Source organism: Hemicordylus capensis, chromosome 3, assembly GCF_027244095.1.
Source record: "Hemicordylus capensis ecotype Gifberg chromosome 3, rHemCap1.1.pri, whole genome shotgun sequence".
Classification (NCBI taxonomy): domain Eukaryota; kingdom Metazoa; phylum Chordata; class Lepidosauria; order Squamata; family Cordylidae; genus Hemicordylus; species Hemicordylus capensis.
In genome coordinates, this window is record NC_069659.1 from 30,898,993 (window position 1) to 30,923,683 (window position 24,691).

At 41.9% G+C, this 24,691-nt stretch overlaps 1 protein-coding gene across 3 annotated transcripts in view; it reads right to left on the reverse strand.

Annotated features, from left to right (window-relative positions):
- Positions 1 to 24,691, reverse strand: part of CWF19L2 (CWF19 like cell cycle control factor 2) — a 109,323-nt gene that overhangs the window by 79,697 nt on the left and 4,935 nt on the right. For all 3 annotated transcript variants that reach the window (XM_053311520.1, XM_053311519.1, XM_053311521.1), the window contains exons 2-8: positions 15,207 to 15,317; positions 13,976 to 14,083; positions 11,997 to 12,110; positions 8,993 to 9,112; positions 6,279 to 6,363; positions 2,003 to 2,118; positions 241 to 893 (exon numbers count right to left, since the gene is read on the reverse strand). In XM_053311520.1, coding sequence (XP_053167495.1) covers positions 241 to 893; positions 2,003 to 2,118; positions 6,279 to 6,363; positions 8,993 to 9,112; positions 11,997 to 12,110; positions 13,976 to 14,083; positions 15,207 to 15,317 — 1,307 coding nt within the window. The remainder of the gene's footprint in view (positions 1 to 240; positions 894 to 2,002; positions 2,119 to 6,278; positions 6,364 to 8,992; positions 9,113 to 11,996; positions 12,111 to 13,975; positions 14,084 to 15,206; positions 15,318 to 24,691) is intronic.

Genomic DNA, 24,691 nt, shown 5'->3' on the forward strand with positions numbered 1-24,691 from the left:
ATTTATTATTATTTATTATTATTTATTAATATTATATTATTGTTATTATTGTTGTTATTATTATTTATAAAATAGGGATTGATTAGCTTTCTCATAAGTTGCACATTAGCTTGGGTGAAGGTAGAAAGCCAGTTGCAAAAGAATGAAGAAATCAACATCCTAAGTAGTATACTAAAAGCTAAATCCCTCAGGCATGCATACATAACCAAGACCTTCCCCCAAAATAAAATTCTTCTATACCCAAAGTGTGTGGATTTACTGTCTGAAAGCTCCTTTTTTTCCAAGCCATCTCCTGCAATCTCTTCCTCTTTCTCCCCACTGGTAACAGCCACTTCCATTTTGAATGCTTTTTCATTTAGGTTTGCTTTTCCATCTCCATCTTGTGGTTGTATTTTGAGCCATGTTGGGATAACTTCCGTATCATCACCAGGTTTTCTGAAACCATGACTCACAGGAGCAGGAGTCACTAATTTGGACGAAGAACTCTGCAGCCTGCTTTCTTGTTCCCCATCTTCATTAGGTTTCAAAAACGTAGCTTTCAAAGGGCTCCAAAAAGGTTTCTCATAATTGCTTCTTTGATAGGAGCCCTTTGCAGTTCCATAAGAAAAGTCTTTTGTTGAAGATTCCTTATTATGATGCCTTGGCACTTTCTCTCCTGTTGGTTTGTCTCTCTTGCGGCTTCTCCATTCTGGGGAATACTCTTTATACCTTTCTTTAGCTTGTTCTTTATATGCACCCTTTTCTACATCACTTTCCTCTTGCTTCTCTTTTCCCTTCCTCACACTGCATTCGGTTTTGGAATATTTATGTTTTTGCCAGCTTCTGCAATCGGATTCTTTTGGGGCTGCAGCTCTCTCAGCCTCTTCTAACCTTGAATGAAATATCTCCACTGACTACAAAAAAAGAAAAGAAAAGCACAAGGCATTTTATTTTTAAGTAGCTAATGAGAAAATGTCATAGTGTCCACATAGATGCGTTTCCTCTATTGGCTGGTTCACATGTCAATATGTAACATTTGCAATCATAAACATATTTATCCAAAAGCCCCACTGATTTTTAACAGGAGATATTCCAAAAGAAAGCTCCACTAATTTATTGATTTCTCATCTTCTGGGGATATTGCGTTACTCTTGGCCAAATGCAAAAACTGTCTCCATTGAAACATAGTACGCAGTACCCAGACTAATTTAGTTATGACCAGGTTCCATTTTAATTAAAGAGATTTAACTTAGACATCATGACTAACGTCTCATTGATTTCAATGATGCTTAGGCATAACTGTTTCCAGAATAATACATTTTTGTGATGCTATGGGGTCCTTTAAGCTTGACATAGTTAAGGCAGAGATAGACAACCTTAGCTCTCCTGCCGTCGTAGAACTACAACTCCAAATTTATTGTGACAGGGGATGATGGGAGCTGTAGTTCAACAACAGCTGGTGAACCGGGGTTGCCTACTCCTGGTTTAGGGCCTCAGCATATCATAATCTGGCCCTGCCTTCCTGTTTATAACATCCCACACCCACCAACAAATGGCAAGCCAATATTCTGATTGGGCTATCTTGCACTGCCTCAGTTACTATATGCACACTGTTGAACTGGAAACAAATCTTCCCCAATATAAACAGTATGCTAGCAAAAATCTGTGTGTATTATTACTTTTAAATATAAGGGGCAGAGATCCAGACTGAGTCTCATTAAAATTGATGGGACTTAAGTTAATAATGATGAACTTGTCTGGTTAGTGCAACAGTGCTTAGTCATAACTAACTTAGTTATGGCTGGGATCTTGCCCAGCTTAATGTCTGTGACTCCTATCCTGGATTACTATTAGATTAATTATTCATCTACCTACTGGAACCATTATATAAATCAAGACCAGACCTCATTAGATATGTTCTACTTAAGATAAGTTTACTTTTGGGGTTTTCTTGGGGAGCAACATTTTTCCATAGTATTGTACCAATGTTATGCTAAGGACTATATTCTCCTTACAATCTTACCCCATATCTTTCAGCTACAATTTCTTCCAAATTCCTTTTCTCTCTCTCAGACTGTTCCTTCATTCTTTGGTAGGATTTCTTCAGCCAGCTTAAGCCACCATCTTCTACTAGTGTGGCTACAAAAAGATTAAATGCAATATTTACATACTACAAACTCAATCATAAACCTCTTACTATTTGCATATGTGGTGCGTCATGCACAGAACATATGTTAGCTCAGCCAGAAATATACTGAACACTAGCACAGTTCTCCAGTTTGAGCTCATGTTCTTACACTTATTTGGAAACACATCCCACCTCTCTTTCCTTTAAAAAACAGTTACTCCTATCTTGGATGTCTGAAATAGAAATTAACAGATTCTCCCAGCTTCATGCCCATCATTATTCTAGCATATTTACTGAACAAACCTAAAAAGGCTGCCATTCAGCATCTGCTGAGAAGAAAATCAGGAAGTTATAAAAAGCTAAAGGGATTGAAGAAATGAAAGTCACCAGCATGGAAACCTGTGTTCATAAAAGACATCCAAAGGTCAGTTCACACTGCATATTTTTAGTTGCACATTGCAAGGACCTTTCAAAATGAATCTTTTTGCACAGCTATTCCTGTCTTCCTGACCCCCACCCCAACGTAGAAGTCAACCCCATGTAGAAGCCACTTCGGCCAATAATCAGGCTGCATTCCATCACATTCCCCTGAATACAGACTTCACAGATATCCAGGAGAACGACTGAATGCCACAATATGATCTTCTCACATTAATACATCATTCAGTTGTGAAAGATCTAATAAACAGAGCATGCATACAGTCTAGGGGGAAATCTGGCATGCCCATGGAAGTCAATGAGACAAGTGAACAGTTAAACCCTACTGACTTCAATGGGACTTTAAAATAATACCTGGATTTCGGTCAATAAGCTGTAAAATCTGAACTCTTTCTACCAATACAATAACGGCTGCTTTGAAACAACACAAAACCCATCCCAATGCAAGTCTTCCCTGCATAGTTTTGATTTTAGTTTATGTGCTTCAACAATCTGACAACTTTTTAAAAGTCTCTGAAGACTTTTTTTTTCACCCAAGCTTTTTAACTGGACTGTGGTTTTAAATTGTTTTAAGGTTTTCCTTTTTTTAATCTGTTTTACGTTGTTATAAACCATTCAGAGACGGAAGTCTGAGGTGGTCTACAGATTTGGAAAACAAACACAATTGATACAAAGCACCAGTCATACAAATAAAGCATTTAGGGTTGAGCTAGATGTGATGCTTATCACAGGACTGCTCCTGAAAACTGTAGCCACCCATGGCAGTCAACAGAGAAGGGGCAAGGAAACTTGCATTATGATGTCTTAACACCAGTAAAGATAAGGCCCTGGGGGCGGTGGTGTTCCTTGAACCAGAGCTTCCAGGAGCCAGATCATAACTCCTGCACCACCAGCACCACTCGATGGTGGTCAGGCTTGTCAAGGAAGCACTCTGTTTCTTTGACAAGCCTGACAGATTAGGCTGTGGATTTGAGCGTGCTGTTTAAGCTGCAATACCAGCCTTCCCAAATATTAGAAAGATAGAAGCTCACCAGGCAGGCCATTGGTCCATCTAGCTCAGTATTGTCTACACTGACTGACAGTAGCTCTTTAAGGTTTGGCAGGAGTCTTGCCCAGCCCTACCTGGAGATGCCAGGGATTGGACCTGGGACCTTCTGCATGCAAAGCAGGTGCTCTGCCACTTGGCTATAGTCCCATCCCAAGGCGGCTATGCTATCAGGCCACAAGTCTATCAAGCCTGACCTCAGAGTTTAGTTCCCAGTGTGAGGACTCTGATTATACTCCTTCTCTCTTGGATCTTGATCACCCTTGAGTTTGATGCTTCCTTTCTTACATTTTTATACTGTTTTTCCACCCAAAGGGTACACAAAGTGCTGCACAAGAAGTACAGTTTAACCCAACATGTTTTAAAAGTATCCTGATACAAGAGCAGCCAGAGAAAGCACTAACATTACAGCAGCGGACTAAAAACCAGCTCAATATCTGGAGAAACACCTGTCTATAAAGAAAAATGTTTTTACTTCTTGGAGAAAGGCTGCTGGACAGAGAGCTTTCTGGGTCTCAATAACCTTAGGAGTTTCATAACCATGGTGCCACCACCAAGAAGGTTCTGTCCCAGGTCACCACGAATCAAACTTCTGACAGTGGCAGAGACCCACACTCCCAGCCACATTGATTTCAATGTTTGGACAGATTCATATGAGGGGAGGTGGTCCTTCTAATAGTCTGATCCGATACAGTTTAGGGCATTAAAGGGCACCTTGAAATGACCTCAGAAATTAAATGGGAGCCAATGAAGATGGTATTGTTAATGATAGTAACAACAACAACAACAAATTTAGCCACCCCATAACCAATTGTTCTCTGGGCAGCTTACAACAGTAAGTAGTAAGTTCTCCTGGTACAGGAAGAGAACTGCTCAGTCCGAGCCCCAACCTCTCAACATTTTGGACTAGCTGTAGTTTCCAAATACTTTTCACAGGCAGCCCCACATAGATCACGTTACAATAGTTGTCTGAGTGTAACTAGGGCATGGGTGATAGTGGCCAGATCTGCTCCTGCCTCTGGCCCCTTAGATGTTCTACCTAGTTCTGATTATGCAGCTGCTTCCACCCTCTCAGATCCTCATCTTTCTTCTCTGGATGCAACTTTGCCTGTTTTAGGCCATGCCCCCATCTCTACCTCCCCTGTCCTGACATCCAGGAGTAGACCCTTGCTGAAGTCTGCTTAAGCATTATAAGGAGAGGACAGGGAGGAACTCAACATGGGGCTGCCGTTTGCTGCTTCAGTTTTGTGACGAGTGCAACTTCTAGTTCCAACCTTCAAGATTCTCAAGTTGTGTGTTGCACTGCATAGCATAGCAAGGAAGAGCCATTGGTGAGACGCACAGCACTATACTTCGGAATATGGAGAGATGGGTAAACTGGGATTTATACTTTCTTTTTTTCATTGGGTAATACATTGATTACCATAGATTAGAGATGTGCAGCACATTCCGTGGGCAGAATGTTCCACCTCAAAACAAGCCATTCAGAGCATTCAGAGCTCAAAACAGAACACCCTTAAAAAGCAGGGCCTGTTTTTGAGCTCAGAGATGAATTACTTGTTCCGAGGCGGAATGTCCCAACCCATTCCAAGCACCATTTTTAAACCCAAAACGGCACTCTTCTGGCCTCTGTGCACATGTGACAGCCATTTGCATGGTCCGTACCACCACGGCAATGGCCATCATGGATGCACAGAGGCCAAAAGAGCACAATTTTGGATTCTAAAGTGGTGCCCACGCATGCACAGAGGCCAGAAGTATGCCATTTTAAAATCCAAAATGGCACTTGGAACGTTCCGTTCGGAACAAGGTCATTTTGTCGGAACAACTGGCTCACCTAGTTATTCCAGTGGAATGGTCTGCAGATTTTGCATTCCGTTCCAAACTCGAAATGGAACGCAAAATTCATTTCATGCACACCTCTACAATGGGCTACACATGAGGCCTCTAAAACCAGTTCTTGGTCATTCTAAAGGAACCCAGGAGACTCATAAATTCTTTATGGCAATCCCTACCATCAAACACAATGGACTTGGTACAATTTTATAAATGGGAGGTTGACTCAGCCTTCCATCCTTCCGAGGTCGGTAAAATGAGTACCTAGAATGTTGGGGGGCAATATGCTAAATCATTGTAAACCGCTTAGAGAGCTTCCAGCTATAGAGCGGTATATAAATGTAAGTGCTATTGCTATTGCTATTGCTATATGATACAGTGAAAAGTATATTTTTTATCTTCACTCACCACAAATAGAGAAAATAACCTGAGAGGAAAAAATGAAGTGGAAAAGGTTACATAAATAATATCCTTCACCAACAGCATCCTTAATGCACTTCATTTAAAATGGGATTCACAGAGTTCAGTGGCTGAATATTTTAAAGCTGCAATTTGTGTAATGGAATGAAAGGGACCAAATGAGATGACAACAGTTCATCATGTCCTGGAACAATCAGGTCCTTTTTTAATTAGTTCACAATGGAGAATTCCTTTGTAGGAAGTGAAGGTCAAGCCACTCAAGATTTTTTAAATAAAAGTTTAAAATATTCTGCAAAGCGATGTGCTACGATTTTAATCCTGAGATTGTACCAGAACTTGCATGCAAATATTAATTTAGTTTTACTTTAGCATTAATGAGAAGCTGTGGGGAACTGAGCAAGATGCACTGTAACTTTTACAGAAAAATGTTACCTTTTGTTGAAATATCCTCTTCTGATGGCAAACCTGTGCCTCCGTCTTTCCAGTAGGGATTGAGCTCTCTTTTAGAAAGCACGGACTGACGGAAAGGAAAAGAAAGGCCAACTGTTAGATATATGCAAGTTGCCTTCTGATATTAGCTAAACATTTAAACATTCTGTAGGAATATCAAAACTAACCATTTTTTTTAAACTTGGTGCTTCAGTTTTTAAAAATAAATGCTCAGAAAAGGAGAGTTTGTGTTTTGGATTGATTCCCCAAATCTGTATTGCATTCAATAAAATTATCATAGCTCCTACCAGAGCCAGAAGAGGAGTGGGGAGTTCACTGGGGTAAATCCTTGACTGTAAGGGATTCAAAGTAGGCTGCTACCATCCACTTTATTTTAAAGTGGGACAAACCACTCTTTGCACATAAGATTCGGCGGGGGGGGAGGGGTGATAAGTGGCAAAACCTTCCCTAGAATGGCTGAGCAGTCCTAGGCCTCCAAAGGCGTGTGACTAAGACAGACCCAAAATAAAGAGTAGCACATTCAACAAGGGTTTATTATTAGATTAAAAGAAAAAGATATGCAATATAAATGTATATAAATATATTAAATAAAAAATAAATAAAAATAAATATGAACAATTGCCTTTTCACAAAGCAGATTGTAAGAAAGAGTTTTTATTAACCTGGCAACTCATATTCAAGCAATACAATAAAGGGAAATAACTTCCCTCATGCGTCTAACTGAACTGGTCCTATCTTATTACTCACAGGCAGGGATCTTGGCCTCCCATTTCCCCAGCAGCTTCTCACCCAGCTGCTTCCTCAGGGCACTCCTGGGATAGAACAACTAAGAAGAAAGTTTTCTTTGCTCCTGCTGGTGGCTGTGAGTGTGGTTCCCGCCCAGTCCTCTGGATTGGTCCTTCTGTTTTGATTTTCCCGGGCTTTCCCCCTTATTAGGAAAGGCTCACCTTCCCAGCAGTTGCTCTAAGTGAGGTCTCCCTCAAAGCTTTCCCTCACTACAAAAATCCATTGGATTGTAGAGGTGTGCACGGAACTGCGGAGCTGGGTCCGGCACTGGGGTGGGGGTTCCTTTAAGGGCGGGGGGAGGGTTTACTTACCCCTCCCGCCGCTTTCCCCCCTCCGGCGCACGTATTTTAGTCAGTAATTGGGGCGGCAGGATACCTCCCTGCTGCCCCTTCCCCCGCTCGGCTGCAAAAGGCTTCAGGAAGTCTTTTGCGCGTGTGCACATCGCGAGCGCGCTTCACATCTCCGTGCTTCACATCTCCGCGCAAAAGGTTCCCTGAAGCCTTTTGCAGCCAAGCGGGGGAAGGGGCGGCAGGGAGGTATCGTGCCGCCCCAATTACTGACTAAAATACGTGCGCCGGAGGGGGGAAAGCGGCGGGAGGGGTAAGTAAACCCTCCCCCCGCCCTTAAAGGAACCCCCACCCCAATCTGCCCAAACCCTGAACCGCCCATGTCTGGACCGGTCCAGAGGCCTGTAGAATGGCCTCCGGACCGGACCATGCACATCACTATTGGATTGCTTCTCAGTCCTGAACAACAGGTAAACAAATCTGTGACATACTGCACCTATCTTAAAATTAGATAGGTGCATATCAGAAAACTCTTTTCCAGTGTTTCTATCACTCCAAAAATTACATAGATGCTGGATCTTAGCCACTAGTAATGAGAAGTCAACTTACACAAAGCAAGCAAATAATTTGTGTTCTGTAGATAACTGGAGCACCAACTGAGATTTTTTCTTATAAAGTGAATGGTTGATTGTGGAAGTTGCCTATTAAAAGCTTGAGAATGCATCAGGCATATAGCAAGCAGAGATGCAACTCACAGCAAGTTTTGCAGTGTCCCTGGAGGGCTTTTTATTTAAAAACATGCCCAGGCCAGGTTCCAAAAGCTATTTTAAAGGTAAAGTTGTGCTGTCGAATCGGTGTCAACTCCTGGCAACTACAGAGCCATGTGGTTTTAAATATGCCCTAAATGGGTGATTTATTCATTTTTCAAAAACTTTTTTCCTTAAAACAGCAGGCCCCCTTAGGCCATCACCACAAGTTATTTTTAAAGTTCAATTTGGAGCATAAAAGATAATGGATTATGGCAGAGCAGCAGCCCATATATTCTGAAAGTCACCTCACCAACTGCACATCTTCTATTTCTACCTCACCTAATACTACAGAACACAACAGATCAGAGTGTGTCCCCTTTACAAGATTGATGTCTCAACTAAGTGGCAGGGCTTGAGATAGTCTTCAGGGCCTGTGCTGTGACACAGAGCTCAGTTCTGCTCTGAAGGTCTTCCAGAACAAGTTGTCTGTTGCCTGTGAGTTATCCACAGCCCCAATATCCCGATGATTTCCTATCGTTGTTTCTCTTTTTTTCAACTTGCGACTGCTTCACACCCAACTACCCCCAGGTTTACTACCAAACTTGGCTACAGGTTATCACTGCCTGTCAGCAATTTTGAAGGACTTCCGTCAGTCTGCACAGGATTCACCCTCTTCCCCAGCTGGAATCAACCAGAGAAGACATTGCTTGACACTGAAGCAGCCAGCAATGGCTCTCAAAGTGGGTCTAACCTTAGCAACAGATGGCTGCTGGTTAAAGAAATCCCCATTTTGGTTTAGGCCGCTAAAAAGCACAATAAGTTTGCACAATTATTAGTTTCTCACAAAACTGTATTCATTAATAGCCAAACCAACCTGCTCGTTTGCTTGGGCTTTCTGTTGTTCCAATAACTTTTCCATCTGCTTTTCAGCCTTCAGTGATGCTGAAGACAAAGTTTTCACGGACATAAAATCTAGAGTCATCCATTCATCCCTCTGTAAATAAAACAAGCATTTCCCTCAAATTTTTTTTAAAGCACAAATTCAGCAAGGGTAAAGGCATCAGAACTCCCTCGTAGAACAAGAACCTATCTGAAACAGATTTTCAAGAGCAAAAAGCCAACTTGCAACAATATTAAGAACAGATCCGGTGAAGGGTTGTTGTCTTTTTTAAGAAACACATTAAAAATTAGAATTTTGATTAAAAGCTCATTTATGACCATTCACAAGGGATTAAGCTGGTCTTGAGGTAATATGAGTTGCCCCTTTGCTAAGCAGGATTAGCCTTAGCTTGCATTTGGATGGGTAACTACATGTGAGCCTTGTCTGCTGGAATATATTCCCCTTCGTGGATGAGGCCATAGCTCAGCAGTAGAGCATATGGTATGCATGCAAAAGGTCCCAGGCTCACTTCCAGGCATTTTCAGGTAGGGTTAGGGAAGACTCCAAACTTGCCTGAAACCTTGGAGAGCCACTGTTAGTCAGTGCAGACAGTACTGAACTAGATGGACCAATGGCCTGACTAGATGGACCAATGGTCTGAGGAACATAGTAAAGCAGCATCCTATGTTCCTATGTGTGTATATGAACATAAGAACAATGTTGTATCTATCATTCAATATGTACATTTTAAATGAGGTATTTTAAGTAAGCATAGCAGAATACACGGGGAAACATGAGGACGCATGCAAATCACATAAAGGTGAAGAATATAAATTTTTCATCCCCTTCATTAGGGTCTCATATTTTCCAAATCATTCCTTCAGGAGAATTTACATACCTCCTTGACCTATGAGTGCTGAAAAAATGATGGTTCTCTGCACACGGTTTCAGTATCTGTTGCATCCAATTTGGCAAACTCATCGCCCATCATGGGTCACAGGTGCACTGCACAGCTCTTATAACATCAAGCTATTCCAACTGTGCCCAAATATCAGATGGACTGTTAAGTAGTCCAATTAGTACACACATTTATTTGTGCCTTCTTTTGGAAGCACTAAATTATATCTACAGCATCAGGGGCCAGGTTGAAGGCCTTTCAAGAAAAACAATTTCAAGTGCCCAGGATAAAAACAAAATAAATGGGTGGACCCTGCCAGCTACACAATATCATCAGCTCCATGGGATAAACAAAAGAACACTTTCCTGACACAAAGGATGATAATAAGTAAGCAGATGTGTGTATGCGCACTCTCCCCACGTGCCAGGAGGCTGGTATAAGCAAAATACCTCTTCCCTGGTGCCTAGAGGGGCACCAGGGAAGCAGAATGCATGCCATCCCTCAGGGTAACATGGTCAGGATGATGGCTTATAAGCAACATTCACTACAACACTCTTAAGAATGGGAATACTACTACTACAGATATTTATATACCACTCTTCAAACAAAGTTTTCAAAGTGGTTTACATATAAAAACAAATAATATATAGATAAGATGGTGCCCTGTCCCCAAAGGGCTCACAATCTAAAAATAAACATAAGGCAGATACCAGCAACAGCAACTGGAGGGATGCTGTGCTGAGGTTGGATAGGGCCAGTTCCTCTGGGCATTCCTATATTATTACCATGATGTGCGAATCACTTTTCCATGAATTTCATCCCATGCTGCTGAAGTCACATTTGGAAACTGGTGTCACATGAGTGCAGCTTATTGCAGACAAGTCCTTTCCATCTAATTTTATTTACTTATCTTTAAATTTAGGTACCACCTTTCATAAAAAGCATATCCCAAGGCAGCAGGCAGGAAGATCATACAAAATGACTATAGCAAATCAGCTCCAAAAAACTATCATTAAGAACAAGAAAAATTAGCTCTGCCCAAATTGTTGCACATAGGATCTCAATCTCAGCTTCCAAACTGGATAAACGATATGTTCCCATGCTTATTATAATGCTCAAGAAAAGATAAACATCTCAGACGCATGCATTATCTTCTCACTGTTTTTAAGTCAACAGAAAGGCTATTTCTTTCCTAAGACTCGAATTGGTTTTCTGCTGCTCAATGACAGAAAACTCCACTTGGATAGGAAAAACAGCACAATATCTCGAGTAGAAAAATACATATTCTAAGAAATGTGTACAGAATTATCCTATTTCCAAATAGTCAAGCAACATATGGGGAGATGGAAGGAACTCACTGAATTCCTGAAATGCACTATACAAACTAATTATGGAGTATTGCCTCATTGTGAATTTGCAGACTAACAAGTTCTTGGGCAAAGCACCAAGTGATGCTCTGCCATGCCTGAAGTTGATTGTGTAGATGTAAAAACACATCTTACAGACTGCCTGTAGTAGTGACTATTTACAGATCAAGAATGACCAACCACTAGAACCATGTACATTCCTATAAATTAAGCAGAACTTAACTGGAAGTAGAAATGTCTTGAAAATAAAGGACAACCATTACACATGAATCTTTAACTCAGGTGTTCCCAACCTGTAGTACTCCAGATGTTGGTGAACTACCACTCCCATCAGCCCCAGCTACAATTTATTGCAGCTGGGAATGATAGGAACCGTAGTTCACCAACATCTGGAGTACCAAACATTGGGAACAGTGTTCCCTCTAATGGGGATTGCCAGATGTTGTTGACTACAACTCCCAGAATCCTCAGCTGCAATGGCTTTTGCTTGGGGATTATGGGAGCTGTAGTCAACAACATCTGGAAATCCCTGTTAGAGTGACCACTAGTTTGGAACTCCTGATTTAACTCATGCCTCTGAGGAAGACAGGGGAACAGGCCCAGTCACATAGACTCCACCTCCACATGGTGCTTTTAAGCAAAGAAAAAGACATCAGGAGAACAGATCCTGGATCTCCCATGTCACATCTAATTGGGTTTTGAGCATTTTGGAATATTAAGCAGTGGCATTTACCTGAACCACAGCAAGACTTTCTTCAGGGTCTAGTTGTTCCTTCTTCACCTTCCAAGCCTTTTCTGTGCTAGAACTCTGTGAAACAGGAGCCTCCACCCATTCCTCTGAAGAATCCTAAGAACACAAGGTTTTTCTCATCATAAACTTACTTTGTGTTAGAGGACTGAAATGGCCTTATGGTTTTAAAGACCAGCTGTTTAAACCAGCAGTCCTCAAATGTTGCTCAACTTTGCATAAACCACCATGAGACACAAGTTTTTTGGCAGTATAGAAATGTGCCAGATAAATAATACAACTCTCATCCTGCCCAGTCTCAAAGGCCATTGTGGCTGAGGGTGGTGGGAGTTGTAGTCCATTCCCAACTGGGGACCAGTTAGATTCTCAAGTTTGAGAACAGCTGGTTTACACCATTTCACAATTTTTTAAATAAAAGCAATACTGTCTTTTCGTCATCCACATGAGCATAAATTGGAACACTGTCAGTGAACTACTTTTGTCATAAGGCAGAAGCATAAAAAGGGACACCTCTAGCTATTTTATAATAGCAGCAGCGTTTGGTGGGGGGCGGGGGCACAACTAAGAGTCCTTTACACATACTTAGAGGAAAACATATTCAGATTAAAAGTATTCAAGTTAAGCAGGGATGCATGTGAGATTTACTGAAGCAATTTTCTCTTCATTCACAGAGAACATGGGACAGCATCTAGACTGGTTAGTCATTATTAAGCACCACTGAAATCGGTGAGATGAATTAGTCATGATGAAATGTAATGGGACTTAAGTTAAATGGAGCATTGGCCCTCTTTAGATGTTCACCACCACCATCCCGGCGCTCATGCTTACAGCTGCAAAAGCAGGAAGCAAGTCCCACCCAAGGCAACGGAGCTGTTTGTGTGAAGGGGGAGGTGCCGTCACTGTGACAGCCTGCACTTCCATGGGCAGTAACCTCAGGAAATCCAGGTTGCCACTCACAAAAGCCCTTGCCACCACAGTTACGGCATCTCCCCCTTCACACAAACATCTCTGTAACCATGAGACTGGCAGGAGTGAGTGAGTGACAGCTCCTGGGAGGGACTTGCTTGCCACATTTGCAGCTGTGAGCATGAGCGCTGTGGGGGTAACATCTGGAGACAGCTCATGCCATAACTAAATGAGTGTGTATGCTGTCCCCAGGGAGAAGTTTGTTGATCTGAATATTGCACCTGTCAATAACACTACATAAGAGTTGGCATCCTCACTAATCATAGGCATGCAAAGTGCCTCCACAGCATTCAGTAATACAGAGCCCCACTGTGTGGGTGAGGGAGGCGGAATGCTTTATGGGATTTTCCCTGCTCTCTCCTTCCCCTAGAAGTGCTCTTTAGCATCCCATAAGATGTCCCTGAGGGTCACACAGCCCTCGGGGACATTTTCTGGGGTGTTCCAGAGCACTTTCAGGGAAGGAGAGAGCAGCAAAAATCACACACTCCTATGCACAAAGCAGAATTCTGAATTATCATACGCTGCTGAGGCATTTTACCCAGTTAGCAGGCTTGTCAGACAACATTTCCAGAGAGGTAGCCGTATACATCTCTTGAAGCAAACACAAAAGACACAAACACCTCTAACATATTAACTGTGGCAGAAATCCATAAAAGGATGCAAACCAGCTGCAGGTTCTGCTTTCTGTTGATCCACTGAAAAAATTGCGATTGCCATCATCATTGTGTTTGCGAGACATTACGATGACAACAGAGGAAGTTCCTTTAATAACACTCATTCCTCTAATCCACTTTTCCACGCACATGCATGTGCAACTGGGAGACACTGTCAGTGTTTTTTGTTCCAAATGGATGAATTCAGAACTAAATACTAGCAATTGTACCCTGAATATGCAGAATATATGTCCTTTGGAAAGACATAACTACAATCTCAAATATCAATGGCAATAACTTTCTATCAAGTGGTGTCTTAGATCACTGAAAGAAGAAGAAACGTACAGAACCACTACCAGATGAATCGTTGTTTTTTTCAGCTTTATGCTTCTTTTCTTTTTTATGTTTTCTTGAATGCTTTCCCTTTTTCTTCTTTTTTGTAACAGAATGTTCCTATATAAAGAAAGATTTATATCAACACATCAGGCCACACGACTGGAAGCAGAAAGGTAAAAATTTTTTGCTATTTTCAAACTACAGAATCTCTTCAATAAAGTTAACAGTGTGACTTCCTCTCTCCATCACTGCTCATCCCTCTCTAGTTTGGGTTTATTTTGCATTCTGGATCGGTGTTTTAATGTCTTTATTTTATTGTACACCACACTGAGTGTCCTTGGGCAGAAAAGTGATAAACATGTTTTATAAATAAACTAGTGGGCCCGGGCGCAGAGCATCTGCGCCTCTAGCTGGACACAGCCATTCACCGCTGTCTCGGGGACTGGGGGCAGAGCTAGGCTGCTGCCGCCGGCTCCCTCCGCCTCACCCCCCCCACCATGCCACGCCTCCTCCTCCCTCCACACACCCCGAGAGTGCCGCCGCCGCGGGCGGGTGGGCGGGTGGCTGGGCCAAGAGTGCCGCCACCGCCGCGGGCCAGGCCGTGAGTGCCGCCGCAGCCTGGCCCACCGCCTTGCCTCCGCAGCTGCCCAGCCAGGCAATTCTCCTGGGTGCACCAGGACCAATCAGGCGCCCCCGCAGCCCAGCCAATCAGCTGGGCTGCCAGGACGCATTTTTCCCTGGCACACCCAGGAGAAATATATATAGAGATGATCAGAAAGTTATCTATATTCCATAACAAAAATAGAAGCTAGATTTAAGTAATCATATTATTATTGCTGTCAACCAGTTAAAGATTTGAATTCTTGTTTATAACCCGTTTGAATCTGAACCGAACCACAAGTTCTGGTTGGGGCACACCCCCTATCATACGACTGTTTTTATTTTGGAGGCCTGGTTTAACACTGATGCCAGGTGTTTTACCATGTGCTATGTTTTAGTTGATTAAGTACCTGGAATCAAATAGTTAAGCAGATATTTGAAACTTAGACTACTGTTCCCTGCTCACAGCCTTTGAAACAGGAGCAAGCTAGAAGTGTGTTTTTTAAAAATAAAAAATAAAAATGAAAATTAACACACAACTGCAGTGCCACTCTCAGTATCATGTTAATGGCACTGCAGTAGAACAACCGTTAGTATATTGCCTTCATAAGTATTTATTAGCTGGGGCTACAAGTATCACCTTTCCCAGTTCTTCCACTCGTTCATTCACATTAGGGAGCATCCATGTATCCTCCCCTCGCAAACGCTTCAGTTCTTTGCGTCGCTCTTCCTTTTCATAATCAGCTTTTGCCTAAAATGGAGAGGGGAGGAACAAAATTTAATTCCCAAAAGTGTAGGTGTACATGCAAATACTGAGTGCTTTGAGATATTCAGTTCTGGGAAAGCATATAGCATTCTGTTATTTTAGGAGTTGCTTTATTTTGTCAATGTATTAAAGGACAAGAACAATCCCCCCCCTCTCTCTCTCTCTCACACACACACACACACACACACACACACACCAGGGGCCATCCCATGAAACTGATGGCCAGGAAATTTAGGACCAACAAAAAGTAATACATTTTCATTCAGCGCATAATTAATCTATGGAATTCTCTGCCATAGGATTCTTGAGGAGTGTGAGGAGAAACATTAAAGTCCTCACACAGCAGAGTATGCTCGGCTGGTAAAAGAAGTTTAGCCCAAGAGATTACCTGGAGGCAGCAGTTAGAGTTCAAAGAACAAATAAAGATTTATTAAGAAACTAAAACATCACATACTGAGAGAGAGCCATTGAATAACATATACAAACAGGCACTAACCTTCAGCAACTACTGAATCTAATGACTCTGACCAAGATAGACCTATTAACATCTTATCATGTAAACCGCCCAGAGACTTGCATTTTGGGCAGTATACAAATATGTTAAATAAATAAATAAAATCATGACTCTAGAGGCCAGAAGAGGTTATTGTGGTGCTAAGAGCAATGCTTTTGAATTCTCACTTCTAACAATTACGTGGTAACATCCACTAGACTGGGGCGCAGACAAATTCTTGGAGGGCAGGTCTATCAATGGCTACTAGTCTGATGGCTATAGGCCACCTCCAGCCTCAGAGGCAAAATGCCTCTGAATACCAGTCACAGGGGGAGCAACATCAGGAGAGAGGGCACACCATCTCTTGCCTGTGGGCTTCCCAGAGGCATCTGGTGGGCCCATCAGTAAAACAGAATTCTGGACTAGATGTGCCTTGGACCTGAGCCAACACGGCTCTGTGTGTGTGTGTGTGTGTGTGTGTGTGTGTGTGTGTGTGTGTGTGTAGATAGATAGATAAGAATGTGAGGGTGATTTACTCATTGAAAGCTTAAATAAGACCTGAAATTGACACATATTACAAGAGGAAACAGAGGGTGTCCTCCTTGTGAGTGTATACATACCTCAGAGGGTAGCTGTGATAGTTTGCTGTAGCAAAAACACATTGCTACAGTGCATTAAAGACTAACACACTTATTGTGGCCTACACCTCTATAGGCTGGGGCCCACTTCATCAAATGCATGAAGAACAGAGTAGCATCACAAGTATGAAATATATGCAATTTTTCCTATTTTCTTTTTGTAACATAAGCAGAGTGCTATAGAGCTGATGTAGTGGAACAAGCTGGGCACCTGCTGGTTTATCAGCCCAACCGCAATGATTTTTTCGATCATCACTTCAGTCACTCAGCCAGGAATAATAAAGTGACACCACCTTTCAGAATTACCTCCTCACTCACTTTACAAAGCCTTTCATGAAGGTTAGCTATCCAATCCTATAAACCATTTAACTGGAAAATAAAGGCCTAGGATTAGGTATTAGGACTGCTATCCCAGTGCATCACCAAATCTCACAGCACTGTGAGCTCACGCAGGTCCTTGCATTTAGCACAGTAAATCAATACTACTAAGACCTTTGTCAGATGTTTAACAGCGATGGCACACACATACAGAGGATGCTAAAACAAGGGATGGAGTGGAGGGTGACAACAGGAGGTGGCAGTAGGGCAACCATGACAGAAAGGTTTTCAGAGATTTTTTTAAACCACCAAGTCCTTTCCCACCTCAAGCCACTCTCTCCACATCACAGAGACACAAAACTTTAAGATGGGTGGTAGTTACTCCAGCATAGGTTTAAGCCAGTCTGGACATCACAAACTGGACATCACAAACTGGCAGCCACGCCAAAAATCAAGCCCCATGCCACTGGCATCTCCCTGCCACCACCGCCATTTTGTATCTAGTAATACAAAACATATATGACATCACTGCAATCTGTTTCCGCACTTCACTTTCTTTCTTTACAATATTTATAGCCTGCTTTCCAATAAAAGAGTTCTCAAAAGGGGTTTGCATAGCAAAAGAAGTGAAAAGAATCTGTTCCAAAAAGATACACAATGTTAACAAAAAGACACCTTGTCACTAGATAAGATGCTATCCTCGGATGAATAGGGACAGTTAAAATCCCTCTGCTAAATATCAGATTCAAAGGTATTTAAAATCTAACTCTTTATCCAGTTAGTTTACCCCCTAAGTTGACTGGCACTCAGAAAGCAAGAACATCATGTTGCATTACTAAAAATAACCAGGGAAATGAGTATCCTGGACTGCTATTAGCATAACATCTGCTTGATCATAATCAACATTCGGTCAAAAGGCAGCCCAGATATTAATCACAGAATGCAAGTATAATAAAATAAAAGCAGCCTCCACAGTTCCGACATGTAGATGTTTACCCTGTCCAGTTTACAGCTAGAAGCAGTCTTTCAGGAACAATACTGATCTGGAAACTACAAGAACAGCAAGTGAAATAATTTGATGGAGAAAAGAAGAGACTGCAGGTGACTGTACAGTTTTGAGTAATCAGCTGGACGAATCTATCCCAGCCTTCTTATAAATTGAGCTGCAACCTTCTCCCCATGTCCCCAGGGTCATTAACCAATACGTAACTTCAGTCCAAGTTATATATATAGCATAGTGTTCTCTCTCCCACTCCCTAAACATATACTATCCTTCCCAAGTTGAGGTCTCTCATTTCAACCATCCCAACCAAAAAAAAAAAAAAGATTTTGCCTAGACTGATTTTTGTCTCAACTTTCGATTGTGACCTTTTGTTCTGTTTGCCTAATACAACTGCACATCACTTACAGACATCAATCTTTTTCTCCCTTCTGTATTCCTAATTAAATCCTCTGCTAGTCACAGGTTTCTTTCCTGCGCTATTGAAACCAAACCTAATCACTTCACATTTCTCAACCTTCACCCTGCGCAAGCATTTTATTCTGAGCCAGAGCTCATTAGCACTGCCCAATACTAAAGAAATACCCACCAATTTCCTTTCACCCTTACAGATACATTTCTACCTTCCAGTAATTGTTACTTCATGTCATGAGACTGACTGCATTTAATTTCTATCGTTCCAAGCACGTAAAAAAGATAAATGCTTTAAGTACCTAATATTGCACACAAAAACCTCTGGAACATTTTGAAGCAGGGGTTCTCAAACTTGGGTCCCAAATATTGTTGGACTACAACTCCCATCATCCCCAGTCGCAAGGCCATTGAAGCTTGGGATGGTGGGAGTTGTAGTCGAACAATATCTGGGGACCCAAGTTTGAGGACTTCTGCTTTGAGGGGGCATACCTACCCAATAGAAGACCATATCTGGAATATGTTTGTGCATTCCAGCCCTTGAGTCATTATTTACACATCATCTTCAAGGTTCATGACAGCGGATCATCATAGAGCTTCCACCAAAAACAGGTTTTAGTCTATACTTGCAGCCTGCAGTCAGTGTAGCTTGTACCATAGAAATTCACAAGAGCTATTGAGTCCTCTCTCCTTTCTGCATGGCCAAACCCTGGATTTAGGTTCACAAACACATGAGAATATGACAGAAGCCTAAGAACTGGCTTTTATAAACATACATTCACACATTCTCCCTCCCTTCACTAAAACATGTAACTATAGAATAGGTTCTAAGTGCCTCATTAATACAAATGATGCCATTTTGCCCTTCCTTAACTCTCGCCCCCAAGGCGTATCGCGAGAGTTCCGCTGCCAAATCCTAGGCACGCATGGTCCCAAGAGAATTAAATATATAGATTCTACTTTACACATTTAACTAAAATTCCAAGAAATAACCTCCCTTCAAATTTGGTAGTCAAATTCAAGTAGTCAAATTTAATGACTACTGGCTAGGACATTGTTCAAAGCTAAATAGCTTTTTCTTCCATTAAATGTGCAATGAAATTCTAACTATTTAAGAACTTTTCTACCTTTGGAAATATGGACAGAAGTCACTCCAGCGCCAGCAAAGAAGTCCTTACAAAAAGGATTTTTAAAATGTACTAAGGATGGAAACAAAGAAACTCCTTTAAAGTTCCTTTTAAGATGTGTCTATATGAAGTTTCAAAGAACGAGAACCATTTTATCAGCTTTTGGCAGAAGACTATTTTAGTTATTAAATCCTGCACAATAGCTACAACGTATCTAAGGTGAGAAAGACATTTTTCAGCAGGTGATAACTGTATTTCTAGAGACATTGTGTTATTTCCATGAGTCCCTCTTCTACATTCTCAGGAGCTATGCCAGCCTTCACTTTTTTCACAGTCTCAGATCAAAAAAGGATAACACGTGAAAAGAAAAAACCACAAATGAAAAAACCGTGTGGAAAGAAGAAAAATGCAGTGGATAACTAATGAAACCATATACAAACTAACTCAAAATGAATTTTATGGATTCTAAGTCATAAAGAATGATGTAGAATATCAATAAACTTACTATAAATGTACTTGCTGTAAATATAAAAAACATAAATTACAAAATGAATAACTATAGACAAAATATATATAAAAGTATAAGCAATGATAATGCAAAAATTATATTAAGGCTATACATAAACATTGATGAAAATACCAGTATCCAAAGATCCATAAAAAGGTGATCCATAATAGTCCATAATAAGGTGGAAAAGTTAATCCATTGTTGGAGGAGAGTAGAAAGCAGTAAAGCCCCTCACAAATATGCCATGAATGGATGAAGGTAAACTCTTGGAGATGCAGTGATGTAAAAGGAGAAGCTGAACTTTTTGCATGGACCCAGTAGAATGAATGCCCTTCAATGATTCACTCCAGCCAAAGTATTAGTCTTGTAAAAATCTTCATGGTTCTCCCATATGTTAGATAAATAATAAGCTTTACTCCTTATTCCAAGGTTTAAGCAAGTAACATTTAGATAGGCATATTCAAATATTGCCAGAGTGTAATCAAAATAGTCCTTGAAAAGCTGTCTAGATATCAGCTATTTTCACGTACGCTTCATCACGAAGGACTATAGGTAAATGTAGGACTATCTTCAAGAAAAGAACAAAGGAAGGGGGAAATCCAACATCTAGGATTGCCAGCCATAAACATTCTAAGTGTCTGACAAAAATTCAGTTCTAGTTAGGGATGTGCAAGAACCAGTTAGGCGCTCCTTTCCTTTTTCCTTACCTGCCCCACCACTTCCCCCCTGCCAGCACTCTCCCAAAAAATGTTCTTGTGAGGCTGCAGTATACCTGCTTGCAGCCCCAGTGAATGTCACAGCAAAATGGTGGGTACATGTGCTCACAGCGTGAACGCGCATCGGCTATTTCCACTATGACATTCACTGAGGCTACAAGCAGGTATGCTGCAGCACCACACCAACATTTTTGGGGAGAGTGCTGGCGGGGGAAAGTGGTGGGGCAGGTAAGGGCACCCTCCCTGCCCCTTAAAAGGCACACACACCCGCCTCCCGGGAGTGCATGAACCAGTCCGTGTACATCCCTAATGATAATAAATAAGAGTCAGCTGCCTTTAGTTTGCTGCTTTTCTCTTTAATGCAAATAATGTGGTTAAAGAGTCTCAGGGTGCAATTCTACACACACTTACTTGGAAGCAAGTCCCATTAATCACAGAGGAAGACACTTTCATACAAACTTGCGTAAAATGAAGCAGTACATTTATCTCATGCTTTCGAATCCTACAGGCTAAGGCTCACTGCACCAAAACCAAATGCACAACATTAAGGCCTTGACAAACCACCTCAAATAGTCGTCTTTCCAATGAAATGTCAATTCAACATAAAACCTGGTCTTAGCATCGGTTTCCAAAATAAATCAGATACTGATAGAACAGGCATTTGCCCAATTCAACTTCCTATAAAAGAAAAAAGAAAAAGAAAGAGACAGGTTCTGGCACTGAAAGACACTGACAGCTCCAACAGATGTACCACTGACATCCCCTCAGGCACCACAACTGTTTTCCAAAAATATTCTGGAATCTGGAGTTCTACTAAACTAGTCTGTATTTTGATAAATCATCACAAAATAGTGGGGTGGGGGGAATTCAGTCAAACCTCTTCACTCTCCCCCGTCACAGACACAGTTGTTCTCCACCTAGCCTTGGGCATGTTATTCTAAATAGCCTTTCCCAAAAGGATAAGGACTATCAGCCTTGAAGGAACTCATAAGCAGCCAGAAGGCTGGCAGTGTCGCTTGCAATCACCCTCAATCACTGACTCAGTACCAACTTTCCACTGTATTTATGAGACATGCTGGACACCTGGGGTTACCCTGGTGGTGGGTGAAATGCGGATGAGCAAGGCGGAAAGGGCAGAGAGAAGAGAGCAAGAAGGGAGAGGGGGAACGAGCTGTAGCTATGGCTTGTTTACCACCTCTCTGCCCCACCTGCATAGGCCGCTCCTGCAGGGTACAGATTTAAGATATAATGAGCTTTAGTTTGGCATGTCCGCAACATATTAAGCAGAAACAGATCTAGAAAACTGTTGCACAAGATCTTATAGGATTCAAAGGAACATCGGAATCTGCCATATACTGAGTCAGACCATAGGTCCATCTATCTCAGTATTATCTACACAGACTGGCAGTGGCTTCTCCAAGGTTGTAAGCAGGAATCTCTCAGCCCTAGCTTGGAGATGCCAGGGAGGGAACTTAGAACCTTCTGCTCTTCCCAGAGCGGCTCCATCCCCAAAGGGGAATATCTTATAGTGCTCACACATGTAGTCTCCCATTCATATGCAACCAGGGTGGACCCTGCTTTGCTAAAGGGACAAGTCATGCTTGCTGCCACAAGACCAGCTCTCCTCTCCAATGGGACTTGCAGCAAAAACAGCATTCTTGAGTCACATCCTTTCCCTGAGTGGCGTATCACTTACTCCTTATCATGATGTTATATGTTTTTGGGACCCTCTTCACATCACTGGCAGGCATGGGAAACACACACAATATGGGGTTTTAATGACACTACACATTAGGGAGGAACATAACTCAACTTGAGGATGTCAGTTTTGACATAGTCCCCATGTTGCTGTAACAGTTCCAGCCTCAAGAATTCCTTGTTCCCTTCCCAGCCTTCAGTCCTGCCACAACGGTCATATTAAGGCCCAGTAATCTCTTCTAATTTGATTCATTCCTGCTAACTGGGCAAAGAGGCACCTTTTACCATGGTGATTCTCTTTATTTAGCAGGGGGAGATCCACCCTGGATCTTTATTTAGCAGGGGGAGATCCACTTTTAGCAGGGGGAGATCCACTCTTTATTTAGCAGGGGGAGATCCACCCTGGACCTATCCACCCCCAGCACAGTACTTCCAGTGACTGTTGCTGGTGTGTATCTTATGGTTTTTTTAAGAATGTGAGCCCTTTGGGGACAGGGAGCCATCTTATCTGTTTGTTATTTCTCTTTGCAAACCGCCCTGAGCCATTTTTTGGAAGGGCGGTATAGAAATCGAATTAATAACAATAATAACAACAATAAACGGGGATCTGATATTGACAAGTACATTTAACCAGACTTAACATCTACCTAACATTCTAGTCTAATTTCTGTTTATTTTTTTAGACACAGCAATGCAGATGTTCACGCAGGAGACCAAATGTTGATGCACTGTTCCAAAAAGAAGTTTGGGCACAAACATTTAAAAAATCTATCCAAGTGTCATGATGTTGAAAGGGAAATATGTCAACTCTATCATAATATTAAATTGGCCCTCCAGCACAAACAACTCTGAGGCTTACATACTAGCAAACAACAACAGGAGTTACTGCCAGCTGTTCCCAGAGGGATAGAAGACTTCTTCTATCAACTGTGCAAGCAAGGTTGCAATTGGCATGGGAAAGAGGCAGGAGAATGGAATACAAAGCCACACACCATGAGTGAACGAGTCAGCCAAAGTTCTCAACACTTTGAATATTGTATGAGCTCAGATTCCCTCTAGCGGCTACATAGTTTGCTTCTTGTCTCTCTCACTGAATCTGTTGCCAGCCATCACAGCAGACCCAACTGCACTCGGCATCTTATACCAGCATTTCCCAACTGGTGGGCCACAGCACATTAGTGCAAGATACTGGCTGGTGCACTGTGCAGTGCCGGCTCACTCCCAAATGGGCGCGTTTCAATCCCCCATCTTTCAAGCTGACTCGTTCCTTATGCACTGGGAAGGATGTGTTTTCCCCAGTTATGGAGTGAGTCAACTCCAGGAGGGACACAAGGGATAGATACAAATAAGAATAAAGAGGAGGGAGGGAGAGGAAATAAAGAAATAAATAAAAGCCATGCAGCAGCTTTGCTTGCTACCACAAAATAAAAAGGTGTGTCTGCCAATTTTATTTTTAATGTATGTCTGCCTTGGGATGAAAGGGGTTAGGAAACAACATTCTAAATCTTTCACTCTGCAGCATTCACGTAACACAAATGAGAGCCAGCGTGGTGTAGTGGTTAGAGTGCTAGACTAGGACCGGGAAGACCCGAGTTCAAATCCCCATTCAGCCATGACACTAGCTGGGTGACTCTGGGCCAGTCACTTCTCTCTCAGCCCAACCTACTTCACGGGGTTGTTGTGAGGAGAAACCCAAGTATGAAGTACACCACTCTGGGCTCTTTGGAGGAACAGCGGGATATAAATGTAAAATAACAACAACAACAACAACAACCTGAAGAGCACCTCAACACCATAGGGGTCACAGAAATCACCATCAGCCAATTACAAAAAGCAGCTTTACTAGGAACAGCCTATATTCTGCGACGATATCTATAACAACTGACAATAAAATTCAGCCATCCCAGGTCCTTGGGAAGGATTCGATGTCTGGATAAAACAAACCAGTCGATAACACCTGTCTGACTGTGTAAACAAGAAATAATAATAATAATAATAAATGGAAGCAGATGTACCCATAGCCCAATTCAGACATTGTATAAGTTTAGTGTACACAGGCACAGATCTGTACTCAGGTACAGCCATAATGTCTGAATAAGGCTTTTAATAAACTACTTTTAATTAATCAAGTGTAGAAGACAAGAGAATCCTACTTTGTCCCATATGCATGCAAAAAAGAAGTGGTTTCCTCAGGGGATGAAATACTAAACTTTCTCCAAACACTACAAAGAAGAACGATCTTTTCCACAGTTTTCACATGAAGGAAGTGTAGTATTTTTAAAGGGGTAATGGAGACAGAAGAACTTTGCTGTGTCTAAAAAGCTGAAGCAGGTATTATGGGAACCAACCAAAAAGAGGCACAATCCATTGGATCAGCTTCCTTTTATTGGAAAGGACAAGCTCTCACATTTCGCCTAACTCTTCAGAACACCAAGCAACCTGTGAAAATC